General features: G+C 39.8%; 1 protein-coding gene across 1 annotated transcript; it reads left to right on the plus strand.

Annotated features, from left to right (window-relative positions):
• Positions 1-7,626: 7,626 nt before the first annotated feature.
• LOC118784460 lies at positions 7,627-12,150 on the plus strand. Its single transcript, XM_036538695.1, has 3 exons — positions 7,627-7,669; positions 8,131-8,191; positions 11,271-12,150. The coding sequence occupies exons 2-3, from the start codon at positions 8,157-8,159 to the stop codon at positions 12,148-12,150; spliced, it is 915 nt and encodes a 304-aa protein (XP_036394588.1). The 5' UTR covers positions 7,627-7,669; positions 8,131-8,156.
• Positions 12,151-15,064: the final 2,914 nt, after the last annotated feature.

The following is a 15,064-nucleotide window of genomic DNA, read 5'->3' on the forward strand; positions in this document are numbered from 1 at the left end:
AAAGAAAGATGAATTCGCAGAGACAGTGGGAATTGAAACCAGTAGGCGACCGGATGGACCCGCCGCAGGACCATGAAGGGGCCAATGAAGCGAGGTGCCAGCTTGCGAGACTCAACTCGCAGTGGGACATCTTGAGCTATACTCTGGCTTGGGTGAAAGGATGGTGTAGGTCTGCACCGCTGGTAGGCATATGACTGCTGCCAATGAGAGGCTCACCGGAGAGCCACGAGCCCTTCATATAGTCCAACAGCATCAAATAAACAGCTCTGCTGAGGTTAATCCCACCTCAGACTCATTCTTGGGAATGAAAGGGGGTTGATTGACATTCAAATGGAGACATACCCATGAAGGAAGAATGCAGGGTGTTGTGGGCATATTTAGTCCAGGCCAGATGTTTACACCAGGAGGCGAGATTAGCTGATACCAGGCATCTAAGGGTGGCTTTCAGTTCTTGATTCACCCTCTCCGTCTGGCCATTGCACTGAGGGTGGAACCTGGGAGGAAAGACTGACCAATGGACCCAGGAGCCTGCAATAAGCCTTCTAGTGAACTGGGGACCGCGATCAGGAACAATATCCAGGGGAATGCCGTAGACGAAAAAAATTTGTGCAGCACCAGCTCTGCAGTCTTCTGGGCTCAGAGGGGCTTGAGTTGTGGTAAAAATTGGCAGGCTTTACAAAACCAATCAATTACCACTAAGATCATCATGTTGCCTTGAGACTGGCGTAGGCCCATTATAAAGTCCATGGAAATGTGGGACCAGGGTCGAGAGGGATTGAGTAAGGGATGGAGAAGACCCTGAGGTCTAGACCCGGAGTCCTTATTTCTGGCACAGATGGAACAGGCAGCCACGAAGGAGCGAACATCCTTTTCAATAGAGGGCCACCAGAAATGCCTCTGGACGTACTCTGAAGTCAAAATGGCTCTGGAGTATCCAGTAAGGGGTGATGAGTGACCCCACTGCAAAACCTGTGACTGGACAAAAAGGTGAACCAGCAGGCCGTTACATGAATCTGCCTCCCTCCATTGTGCCTCTCAGTTGCCTCAATTGCCTACCTCAAAGGAGCCACAATTTGGGAACTTGGCAGGATGGGCTCTGGAACCTTGTCTTGACCTGGGGGGTCAAAAAGCCTGGAGAGGGCATCAGGTTTCTGGTTCTTGGAGCCTGGATGGTACAAAAACAAAGTTAAACCTGGTGAAGAAAAGCCCACATTCTCTGTCACAAGCTACACCGCTTCACCTCCTGGATAGTAGAAATTAACAAACCAAGAAGTGCTGCATTTGTTTCAAAGAGGGAACTGGCCAGTACTTCACTGCCTGAACCTTGCTGGGGTCCATCTGGATGGTGTCTTGAAATGAAAGCCCATGAAGGGAACTGGATACATGAGACATTTCTCCAATTTAACAAACAGACAAGGAGTTGCTGCAGAACCTGCCTTACATGCTGGAGATGATCCCCAAAAGACTTGGAAAAAAAGAATGTTGTCTAAGTAAATGAACAAAAAGTGGCTTGAAGCTTGAAGTCTGAAGGGGAGTGGGAAGGGGACACTGGTGAACACTGGATTAGAAATCCTCGACACTTGCCTGGACTCCCATCATATTATTCTGGGGCTGGTAAACAAGGATTCCTGCCGTTCTGGGATGATGGAGATTCAGATGGTGAAGGAGATGATGAAGCAGTTGGTACCTGATGACTCGAATGCTGAAGCAAGGGTTTGGAGATTTCCCAGGATCTGATGTGGGAGTTGTTCATGTCTTTTGACAGCAGAAACTTGAGAAGCCAGTGTGGACATAAAAATGGTTAATCTCTTCTGGATCCATGTGATGGATCAGTTTTTATAACAGTTGAGCAGGAGTGACCCAAATGCAGAGATCATACAAAAACACAGAAAGGTTTTAAAAGACAAAGAATCTCTTCTAGAGAATAGACACTATCAAACTTGGGGCATAGGAAAGCACACAACACAGGGTAGCTCAAGACTGAGCAGGGAACCAAGCCACAGACAGGGTTTAAATAGAGCATCAAGCACATAGAGACTAATTACACACTGGTGAAAACAACTGAACTAGATTAGGCACAAACAGTTCAGGCACAAGCAGGAAGACAGTCCCTCTGGTGGAGGTACTGTACAAGGAAGCAGCAGGCAACCGTGCCAGACAGGCTGTCACGAGGGTGCCTGGTTGTTGAGTGAAGCAGTCTCTGAAACCCTGACAACTCATGTATATTACCTCCTCATATTGTGAAATGTATGGAGCAACTTGGGCATAATTAAATACTGGTGTAACATACTGGAGCATGAACTACTTTTGCTGTGCCATGAACTGTGTGGAGGTCACCAGCACCACCGGTCACACAAGCGACTGTATGTACAGGTAGACATAATGATTGGCTTCATGGTGCTTACCTTATGAGCTACCCAGGGTTGGACACGACTTCTGTTATGGTTTGCTTTTACAGGATTACTCAGTGGAAAACAATGTAAAACATGGGATTTAAACTTACATTTACACCTTGTCTCAATCTTTAACTTCACACACGTGATAAAACAATGAATCAGTTGTTGTAAATGATTGTCTGGTGCTTGGGAAAAACACTCTTTTGAGCTGGGCTGATTCAACATTCAGAATTTGTATCAGCCAAGATCTGCCAGACACATTAAATGCATGGTGCAGAATATTCATTATATGATACACCTTCAGAGAATTCATTGATGGTAATATTCTGGTAAATTCATATTGCTGTCTGCTTAAGAAGAACCAAAGAAATAAAATCAAACTATATGTACCGTATTGAATTGCATAGCATCACATTCTTTTGCATCGCATCGTATCACGTTGAATCGCATTGTGTTGAATCAAATCATGTGGAATTGCACTACATCACAATAGGGGTGAATCATATCGTATCACATTAGTAGTATCTTTAATGTATCGGATCGTTGGCAGATGGAGATGTGTATCGCATCGGCCTCAGTGATGGAGATGCACATCCCTATTTTACGCATGGCACTAAATTACTTCTTTTCTATTAAAGCATGATGAGTAAGGGGGGGGCACACAAAGAGTAGCCTAGGGACCCATGACCACCTTAATCCGCTACAATCATCAAAATGAAAACAAAGTTTAATGACATCCATGAAGTTCTATAAAAATAAGGCAAAGGTTGGGGGCTAGTACAACAAAGTAGAGGAGGCTAGTGTCAGTCCTTCCACATGATGTCCTGCTTGTGTTGTTTTTGTATTCCTGTCTGTCAGTGTGGGTGTGTCATTTGTTTGGTTTTTCTTGCGTGCATGTGCTTTTGTTTTTGTTTTCAGCCCATCGCCCCACCTCCTGTCCTCCTATCTTCCCTGCTGCCACACCCACCACCTGAAGCCTATCCTGCACACCTGTTCCCTGTTAGCTCTTTGGATTTTCTTCCTGTTTTGTTGGATTTTGACCCTTGCCTAGTGTTTTGGATTTTCTGCTCGTGGATTCTCTGATTTTGACTTGGACTGTTCGGTTACTACAATTTTTGGATTTCCTCAAATAAACACCTGGTTTGACATCCCGGTCTGCGCCTGGGTCCTTCTACCTGAAAGCCTGACAGCGAGATGCAATCAGAGGAATTGGGTAGCCGGCAACGCCACTACCTGGCCGCTGTGGAAATGTCGTTCTGACACACAGAACAGATGGGGGGTAGTGACTGGGAAGTGCAAACATGAAAGGGAGGGACAGCCAGGCGTGTCAGAGTGCTCTGGCCTGCATAGTCTGAAGATCATTTGCAGAATGGGAGGAGCTATTTTCATCGCTGCCTTGTTGGCTGACACCACCATTTTGAAAGGGTTGCAACCTGCCACCAGTGGAGAGGAATAAGGAGGGGTGAGACATGGGAATACTTGGGAGACTGAACAGCAGTGTTCTGGATTATCTGCAGGGGTCAGACCACACAGGCAGGCAGATCAGCAAAGAGAGAGTTGCAGTATTTCAAGTGAGGTGAGGACCAGAACCTGGACCAGGAGCTGAGCTGAATTAGTGGTGTAGAAAAGATGGATTTTACTCAAGCTGCAGAGAAAAAAATCTACAGGCCCTGCTCACCAGTATGTGCTCAATGAAAGTCAGCTTGTTTGAAGGCTTTTGCAGGTTTTTAGACCTTGCGAGTCAGATACCATATCATTGTCCAGTGTGATGCAGAGGTTTTGAAGAAGGAGACAACTGAACTAGCATGTACAGCAACTCAATCTTTGCCCATTAGAGCTTCAGGTGACAGTTAGGCATCCAGGTTGAAATTTCAGTGAGGCAGGCTGAGATGTGTGAAAACAACTGTGTGTAGAGGGGAGAAAGGAGAAAAAGAGTTGGGGTCATCAGCATAACAATGATATGAAAAACATGATTCTTATTTTTTAGCATGAATAAACACATCTCAAACAAAAATAGACTACAACTCAACAAGTACATTAAATTCTAAACCTGAATAATAACTATAAACCTCAGCCCTCATGCCCAGCTTTAATAAATTTCCATGACAAACCAGTGTTTTACATTTTCAATTGCTCAAATTCATTTAATGTAATACTGTCCTGCCCTCTGATTTAAGTTAGTAAAAGAAGGTTAATGTAGATTGCTTGTGGTAACTGATCATAATTCATGCTGAAATATACTATCCAGATAGACACACAGTATCACACTGGTTTGCATTAAACTCATGAATTACTTTTATTTTGATACGTTGCAAGAGATACGTGGCTGTGTATTGTGGGATAGGAAACCTCGGCAGAAAACAAGTAGCGTGCGAATGGTGAAACTTTCTCCCGTGTTTTACGCTTTTCTCACGCCCTCGAAAGCAACGGCTGTACGTTTTTTGGTTGTTTAATGCCTTAGTTAATATAAGTGACCTATATTTACTTTCTATGCATAGTGTTAGTTCGTTCATGTGACATTAGCAGTAATTCATTCTGGTGTTTCAGTTACTTGTAATTCTGTTGATGGCTAACATTAGCACTGGCCAGCTGTGTTGTAATCATACAGTAACTTTGCTATGCTAGCTAAGAGACATTTTAAGTCTTTTCTGTTTATTACAGTTTCACTCATAAATTTTCACCTGTCATACACGAAGATTGTTAATAAAGGAGCAAGGCGCTCGCTTCCTGGCTCGTGAAAATCGAGTTTGGCTGGCTGTTTAACTACGTTAATATACTAGTTGTATAGAACACGTAGCGGGAACAGTGCAAATACTGTAAGTCACTGTCACAATGGATCGTCAAGTGTTGCAAGGTCGCTTTACAATTTCAGTGATGAAAAAAATACTTATAAAAATGTATGAAAATATATACTCAAATAAAATGTGTCACATCAATTGAAGTGATTTAAACTGAACAGTTCATCAGTTTCTCTTCTTTGCATACCATGCCACACTGTCTGTCTTGCTGAACCCACGTGTGGTGAATTCATGAGATATGCAAGGAAATGAACTACTGCTTGATAAAAACACAGAGGTGTATTCATTGGTATAGAATATGGCACATGGGTTTTTGAATATAGATTATATTAAAACCATATTTTGTCTACAGTGCACCTCTTGTTTTAAGATATGTTTTGTGGCACCCCATGGATTGCAATTGCACCCATCTGTATTTTCTCCTGGCGCCGAGCCCGTTACTACTTCCCTGGCAATACCTGAGAAACCCTGGTACCACACAGGACAATGCACCCAATGTGTATGTAACCACCTATCAAGCATAGCCATCACCATACTATTTGCATTGTGACAAAGAACTCCATTGAGAACCTCCCTCCAACTTCAACAACCAATTTCATCTTCTGGTGTTTTAAAATATTACTTACCATGTGGTACAACTTCTTTTTTTATTTTTATTTATTTTTATAAATCTCTGCCATCTGCCACATCTAAACCTTCATATTTGTGTGCCATATGCTATTGCTTAGATCCTGTGGTTTTTGCTTCAATCAGGTTTTATTACAGTTGCCTTTAAGGTTAGACTGCACCTGCTGTAAAAAAGGCTTAACCTCCCATGATGTAATAAAAACTATGGTGAAAAAGAATGATTTATTGGTTTATTACCTGTGGATATATAGCCTATACAAAGATATAGCCTATAATTAAATTTTGAATGACAAGAATTATAAAACTCAGCAATCATACCGAGTTATGCTATACTTACACATAATTCCATTGCTCCAATGTGGTTTTACGCATGTAAATGCTGACGTTCTTCAGTGAATTCAGTGTTACAGTATACTAGCAAGTCTTGAAAAGTTGCTTTGCAGTTCAGTGATATGTAATAAATTATATTGCATTATAAAGTTTTACAAAAATCTATGTGAAATTAAAATGTATCACATTAACTGCAGTGACTTTACCTGAACAGTTCATAAAATGCAAACCTTTCCATGCCTCTGTGGAGTCATTGAGAGGTCATCAGATATTCAGGAAAATGAAGTGCAACATCATAAAAAGACAGAGCTGTATTCAGTTCATACTGAATATAACAAATAGCCCTTTGAATATCAGCATCATGTTGTCTCTACAGTGATACTCTTTTTCAATGGACCAACTATACAGTACAGTATGGATGAGTTCTGTGAAGCAAAGCCACAAAGGTCAGTTTTTATTGTTTCCTAGTAAAAGGCATTATCCATTTACAAGCAATGTTCAGGTAGGACTTTATTTAAATTTTCACTATGTGTTTTGAAATGCCACTTTCATTATCTTCTGGAATTTTGATCTCAACATTGATGAAAGATAAAAGACTAATCAAAACAAGAATAAGAGATACTTATTTTACTTAACATAAAAGGGAACCATCTCAATAGGATTTGCCAACAGGTTAAACTAAACAACCAAAAAAGTCAATTAACCACAAATGTGTAAATGAATAGCTTAATCAATGAACAAACTACACCATTTAACACTCATTGAATTTGTAAAAGAATTTCTACAAAAACAGTAGTATTAAAATCACGAACACTGAAAACCATAGTTTCACTTCTCGGTGGAGGTAACAATAGCACTTTTGAGTAATTACAACCAATTACAATAATTACCATAACGCATCATACTAAAGGGCATACTGTGATCAGGTGCTTATGTAAAAGTAATATTTGTAAAGGGTATATGTCATTATAAGGAAGGATGCAGAAAAGAAGAATAAAGATGATGCTGTGGTTGATGCCTGCGGGCCCATTCCCCATTGATCTCAATACCACACAGTGGAAGATCACATTCCACAAGGAGATCTGAGGGTCGTAGCCCAATCAGTGTTAAAGAAATGAATTATCCCTTTATGAAAGTATGTATGTAGAGTGGATATGTATGTAGTATGTAGAGTAGGTATCTTTGACCTGCTCTGACATCTCAAATGAATGAAGTGGGCAATACAAAATCAGGATATAAAATCATTTAATTTGGGCACGTTTTAATGCCCACCATAACTGTAGGTGTGTGTGTGAGAGAGAGAGGGAGCAAGAGCAAGAAAGAGAACATATGTCTTTGAAAGAACATGCCCATGGTATGCTTTTCCTAAACCCAACCCATTCTGTAGTAATCCTATGCAAATAAGTTGTACTTGCACACCCCTTGCACATATAAAGACACATTGCTGCAGGTCAACATTTTGACAGCAGAAGAAACTGAAGTTGGTTGAGCTCATCATTAGGAGCTCCATACATCCAGGTGAGTGTTCTTTTCTGGGTTTGTACAGCAGGGGAGAGGATAATCTCATTTCATATGAATCCACTCCACCACGATTTATTTTGTAAACAGGTTTAGTTAAGAATTAAATTCAAAATCCAAAATACAGTATTCTGTATATACTGTAATATTGTAGTATATTGTGAATATAACATTTCTCTTGTAGCATGTTTTAGAAACTGTCAGAATGTCAGATATTCTGATTTACACTTAAAATCTTTTTTGCTGAAAATTCAGCAAAGATTACTCTTAAATACATTAAATTAAATCATTCTAAAACCTATTAGAAATATCCAGAGTAGCTGGTCCAGTGTAAATCTTGTCTGACTAGTTTTTTCCAATGCCTGTCTAATATGTAAATAATTTAATTTATCATATCTTTAACGTATTAATACTCCTCCTTTTACCTTGACATATTGCACTGGCTCCTGTTATGTTTACAGATTCAGTCTTGTGGTCTGAAATTACTATGGAGTGCCACCTGAGTATTCATCTGTTCTTTATGTAAGTATGTATAAAAATACTTTTCTCAGCAAAACTGGACCAACAGTCACATTTCAGGTGCTGGTTTTCATTCCAGCTGAACTCAAATTTGGTTAAGCTTTTAACTGGATACTGGATTTGGATTTCTCTCTTGTCAGTTATGCGAGAGTTCCTAAAAGAGAAAGATAAGGAGTGCCCATGTTTAACTGGAAATTGCTACATATTGTATTGTTTAAAAGACTGACAGCTTGGAGTCAATTAATTTCACTGAATGCAACAAATATTTGATTACAAAGGGCTTACAATTAATTGAATAGCAATATAAAATTTAATTCAGTAGGCTGCCATATATTTAGGAGGAAATTTCCATTTTGTCACTTAGTACATGCTCTTTTCAAGAGTCAAAGGAATAGAAGACAATTTAGACCATATGCAAATGTGTCAATTCATCACAGTGTTGTATTGACTACAGAAAATACTTATTCTACAATATAAAACATACCCTTTAGTATTGTCAGGGTTTGCAGAGGAAGGATCCAGGCACAGACAATATGGGCAGTTCAAAAAGATTTTCTTTAAAGACGGGTCCAAAACACACAGGCAAAAATTGAAGTGAGGAAAACAATCTAAGCTGGTAGCCAAAAAAATCCAGAGGAAAAAAACAGATAGCATCAAAAAACAGCAGGCAAAAAAATAAATCTGGGACAGGCAAGTCAAAAACCAAATGGATCAGAACAGGTAACTAAGAAGAGGCAAAAATGAAACAGGAACAGAAGCAATCAGACAAAGAACAAAGGAAACAGCAGGGTATAAGTAGGCAGGGAGATGATGAGGGGATGAGACACAGGTGTACAGAACAGGCTACAGATGATGGGCGTGGCCGAATAACAGGAGGGTGGGGAGGCAGGCGGGACAAGGAAGCACAAGGACCTGAAAACAAAAACAAAAGACACACCGACACAGACAAACAGGGAGAAACAAGCAGCTCAGGCTAGAGTGCTGACAAGTAATACAACAATTTGAGTCAGGATTGTGTACTAAAGCCAGGGTGCAAGGCGGCAGTGTAGCATAGTGGTTAAGGAGCAGGACTCGTAACCGAAAGGTTGCCGGTTCAATCCCCGCTGGGACACTGCTGCTGTACCCTTGGGCAAGGTACTTAACCCACAGTTGCCTCAGTAAAATATCCAGCTGTATAAATGGATAACATTGTAAAGAACCTATGTAAGTCGCTTTGGATAAAAGCGTCTGCCAAATGAATACATGTACATGAATACATGTGCAATTTGAAGAGGTAGGTCTTCAATCTCTGATGCAACATTGTCATGTTCTCATCTTTGCCAGGTAATACCAGCATTCTGAAATGAATGCAAGTCTTTATCAGTGTGCCAGTGGAGGGAGATCAGGAGTGGTGAGATGCAGGAGTACTTTGGCAGAGACGAGCAGCAGGGTTCTGGAGTAGCAGAGTCTAATCACATATGCAGTGAGACTCATAAAAGGAGGGAGCTGTAGTAGTCTAGGCAGGAAAGAACAAAGTCCTGGACTGGTCAGATTTAGGAGTACTTGGGAAGGGTGTAGACAGAAAAAATAGCAGGGCTTTGGAGTAGCATAGTAAAAATGCCTGCTTAAATGGAAGCAGGTTCCTCATGATGCCTCATTTTTTCTTCAGTAGATCAGTTCATTCCTGGAAAGATGCTTGTTCAGATTGCTTGTACAAACTGTCACTGGTTTTTAAATACTTTTACAGAATTTTATGTTCTAGCATTCAATTTGTCTTTTTGTCCAGGTTTGATGAGCTCCTTCCATTTTTGATCAATTGTATTGGTGTGATTATGAAAAAAAAATCAAACGTAACGAAACAAAAATGTAGGCCAATGCTCACATTTTATGGTGCTTTTATGACATTCTGCCATAAGTTGAAAGCTATAGCAATGTTTATAATTGCACACTTTCGTGAGCAGTTCCTCATAATGAAACAATGACTAACAACCAGATTATCAGATGACACTAGAGGTTGAATCTGTGGTTCTCTGCTTCAAAAAAATAGGTTAGGCTCTAAAGAGCATACCCCTAAAATTTATGTGCACTCCATGGTAAACCCTAATAACAATTTTGTATAATCTGCAGTATTATGAGGCAATTTGCACCCTATATCAATATTTGGTTATAGGAAAAGGTAGTAATGATAAAAAATAGATAGAGGGATAGATTAAAAAAATAAAAAAATAGAGGGATAGATTAAAAAAATATATTCTGTCTTAGTGCAGTCTGTCTTGATCCATTTTTTTTCAGTCACAGAACAGTCAACAGTCACAAAACTTCTAAGAATCTAAAAAATGATCTCTACACACACACACACACATACACACACATATATATATATGGACAAAAGTATTCGGACGCCTGACCAAATCACCAACAGGGACTGTAATGACATTGTATTCAAATACATATACTTTAATATGGAGTTGGTCCCCCTTTTGCAGCTATAACAGCTTCCACTCTTCTTGGAAGGCTTTCCACAAGATTTTGGAGTGTTTCTGTGGGAATTTGTGCCCATTAATTCTGTAGAGCATTTATGAGGTCAGGCACTGATGTTGGACGAGAATGCCTGGCTCGCAATCTCCGTTCCAGTTCATCCCAAAGGTGCTTGATGGGGTTGAGGTCAGGGCTCTGTGTGGACCAGTCAAGTTCTTCCACACTGAACTCATCAAACCATGTCTTTATAGTCCTTGCTTTGTGCACTGGGGCACAGTCATGTTGGAATAGAAAAGGGCCTTCCCTTTTCAGTGAGCAAATTACACACGATTGCAACTTATTTATGAACATGGCCTCACAGTAAATCTTCATGTGGCCGGGCAATTATTAATTCCTAGTTATACAGTGCTTGCATTTCACTAATTAATTATTTTACACTATTCTGGTAAGTGCATAAAAAACACTTCTTAGTGTCTCAACCAAATTTCACTGACATAATTGAAATATTTCTCGTGTTTCTGTATATTTAAAGAAGTTACCTTCGTAAATTAACAATAAATATTTGTCATAATAATAATAACAGTTTTGGGTAATTGGTCATGTTGCATGTTATTTTTTCTTTCAGAATCTACATCATTGGCTGTGAAGGAGGCTCATATTTTAATGACAATAAACGTCTAACTCTCCACGACAATAAGGATTTAGACTGGATGGCAAAGCGTGTAAACGACGAAACCCTGCTCTCAACAGTCACTATTCCAGGCACCTATCAAAGCATGAAAATAAATGGATTATTTAAACACCAGGTGTGGGATTTGCAAAATCAGTTTGATGCGGGGGTTCGATTCTTTGATATCAGCCTGAAGGGCGGTGCTGTTAGAGATGGTTCTCTAAAAAGCATGAAATTTCTAGAAGTCATGAACATCATGACATCTCTCTTAGCTAAACACCAAAAGGAAACAATTCTGTTAAGGCTGACCTTAGAGGACAGCACATCGACAAAGGCTGTTGAAGCTTATATACAAGATCACAAAAACAAAGTGTGGGTGGAAACAGCTGTGCCCAAAATGAGTCAAGTAAGGCAGAAGATTGTGTTTGTTCAGAGTCCAAAGTTCAACAAAGGACTCATGGTGCACAGCACTAATGTTGCTGAGAAGAAGATCAAGTCCACCAGTGAATACATGGAAAAGATAAAAAAATATCTGCAGGACGCAAAGGATAAATGTTCTCAACATCTGACGTTGACTGAAACCAGTGCAGAAAAATGGTTTAAATCTGCTAGTGGTCTTGCCAAAGACTTAAATCCTGAACTCCATAAATACCTGACTGACCTGCTGAAAGACCCCCAAAAACCGAAATGTTTGGGGGTGATCTCTATGGATTTCCCCGGCCAAGATCTCATCAAGACCATCTTCGATTTCAACAGTGATTCTGGAAGCTCGTCTGATGGCTCTGCCGTAGAAGGCAGCGAAGCTCAACCCCCACCTGAAGAAGAAAGTAAATAAGACATTAGTCCCTGAGTCTGAGACAGGAATATTGACCACTCTAGTGAATTCTTGCATTGCTTTATCCTTGGAAAATTATGTTAATTTATTGAATGTAGCCTTTGTGTATGTAATCTATGCATAATTAGTGGTTATGGATGCTCAGATGAAATAAAGATAAAATATAAATAGCTAAATAAATAAATTTCTTTCATAGTGCACTCTGCCTTCATCCATTCATTTCTTCAGTCACAGAACAGTCAACAGTCACAAAACGTCTAAGAAACTAAAAAAAAAACAGTCTCTCTTATTCTCCACCACAGTACTGAAAACCTCACAATTATTTAATACAACCATGCATACACGTAATGGGGGTTGGCTCATGTGAAAAAAAAAACAGAGGAGAATTTTTTAGTCTGAAGTCATAGCCTTAGCAAGGTGATGTGATTTTTAACAAGCTACCAAGCCACTACTCTCCCATTAGAAGTTGCTTCATAGCTAGCTTCTTAAATAACCATGCACAGTAGCCAGTGGTAGAAAGAATACTACAAAATCCTACTCAAGCTGAAGTACTGTTACTTCAGAGGAAACTTACCCAGTAGAATCAAAAGTATTTGTCACTATTATTATTGATAAATTAACTACTTGGGTTGGAATAAAAAGTACCTTAGTATAAATAGCTAACTTTACCTCAGAATATCAAGATGCAGTACATGAGCCACTAGCGAGCGGCTAGCAAGCGCTGTTTTTGCAAGTCCTAGTAGAACTACCACAAGGTAGGCTGTCAAGTTCAACTACTACCAGCTAGTTAGCTATCCTTACAGTCTACTATATATCCTGGCAACCACTCATGACTCTTTTAGCTAGCAAATGGATATTTACTAATTGTAGTAATACCTATTGCAGTCGCTACCCCTAAACGTCTAAAACAATTTATGAATCTTTGATATCTACCCCTGCATGTATCCTCACGTTAGGGTAAGAGCTATTGTATGCTGAAATCTCCACAGACGCTACTGCCCTTTGTACTTCCCAAGCTGAATAGTTTGTGCAGGTGCGGCCTTCATTGCCTCGTCTTCCTTTTTCATGAATGCATGTGACACATAAACAAAATGAGCTACACTGGAGTAATTTGTGTGATCCTCAGTCTATTTGCAAGCAAATTGATCGAGCCTGTGTAAAACTCTCTTTGGTCAACAGTAGCAGAAAGGATTTCCTTTCTTAATATGAAACAGTCAGCAATAATAAAACTATAGTATGTGTTACAATATAAGTAAAATGTTATGATTTCATGGAGCACGCTGAACCAGTGTTCACATTTTTTCTTGCAATATATGCATGCAAGCTCTTGCATCAATATTTCTATGAACCACTGCTGATTTTTAACTCTTGCAGGTTCCACTACAAATTGACATTTTCATATGTGGTCTACCAAAAAATGTTGAAATGAATTTATCCATATACATCACTGTCTACATCTGCATATATCAGTTTACATGAAAAATGAGAATTCAGTGGCAGCTCTGAAGAAGCATCAAGAGCACTCTAGTATGGCCTTCTTTCCACATAGTTTGTGGTTCAGACTCATCATTTACAGTACACAGTAGTATCAATAGTATCGATCAAGTGCAATTGGAACATTTTCTTCGAGTACAGTCAGATTTTTTTAATCTAATCTATAACATTCTTTTATTTTTTCACTAAGTCTGTGGCTTGTTGTTGGGTTGGCCCCTGAACAGTTGCTCCAATGATGATGGCTTGCATAGGAGAGTATGCTGCAGTACGTCTGCCTATTATACAGCTGTGGCTTAGCCCCATGCTGCACATGGCTATTAATGACCAGTGTGCCCGACTGGAAATCTATGGATCAATGGCGGAGACATGACTGCCACTAAAGACCTGTCTGTGTTTCCTCTTAACAGATACAGAGGATAACCCAGCAATGTATGCTGCAAGTGGGCAACCTGTGTTGAAATGCAATCTATTGCAGTTAGAGGCAGCATGTGTTTCAATACCACACTTAAAATATGGTCATATAAGGGGAAACATAGTTCTAAGTTATCATCCTCAATATGCAAAGCAAACTGCTTCATTGACTGTGATGAATTGACAATAGAGAATAGCAGTGAAAACAGTATATTCCTTTGAATGAAATGTGTGTTCAAACCAGTTTTGCCTATAAGAAAGATAAAGTGCACACCTACAATGCCAGTATGAAAATGGTTTTTATAGCAAGGAGTTAATCATTGCACCATGTTCAGAAGTGTCTTGGCATTTTGTGCATGTAATTTTATTCAAGTGTCTTTATTATTATACTCAGCTGTGTAAATTTGCCTGTAAGTCACTCTGGATAACAGCATCTGCCAAATGACTAAATGTAAATGTGATGTACATCAGCTAAGGGGGAAAAAGCTTTTTAATACACTCATTTATAAATTGATCAATTCTTGTCAGTGTGCTTTTATTTGAAACATCGCAGATGGCCACCTGGTTGGGCTAATCATCTTCACTGAACCAGTTTAGATCCACCCCCAAGTCTGTTGAATAACCAGAATGGGGTTGCTCTGCTCCACAGAGGACAAGGGGTCGTTTCTTCATAAAGGCACTGCATTTTTAGAGGGCCATGTGTGCTGGCTGTCTCTCTTTCTGCCTATCTGACAACAGTAGATCTGTCTGGCTTCACAAAACCCATAAAGATTTGTCAAAAGCAAAAAAGTAAGTTCATTCTGCAAGTTCATTCTACAATTTGAAAACTTAAGTGCTTTTGTAAAATGTTTTTGTGACTTCTGCTAAGGCTTCCTTTTGTGAATCAAAGATTGAAAATTCACTTCCTAACCCATGCAGACTGCTTTCTACCTTCTCTTCCCTCCTCAATCCTGCACCTCCTCCACCCCCCCACTGATCTCTCTGCGGATGACTTCGCAGATCATTTCAA

The sequence above is a fragment of the Megalops cyprinoides genome, chromosome 10, assembly GCF_013368585.1.
Source record: "Megalops cyprinoides isolate fMegCyp1 chromosome 10, fMegCyp1.pri, whole genome shotgun sequence".
NCBI lineage: Eukaryota > Metazoa > Chordata > Actinopteri > Elopiformes > Megalopidae > Megalops > Megalops cyprinoides.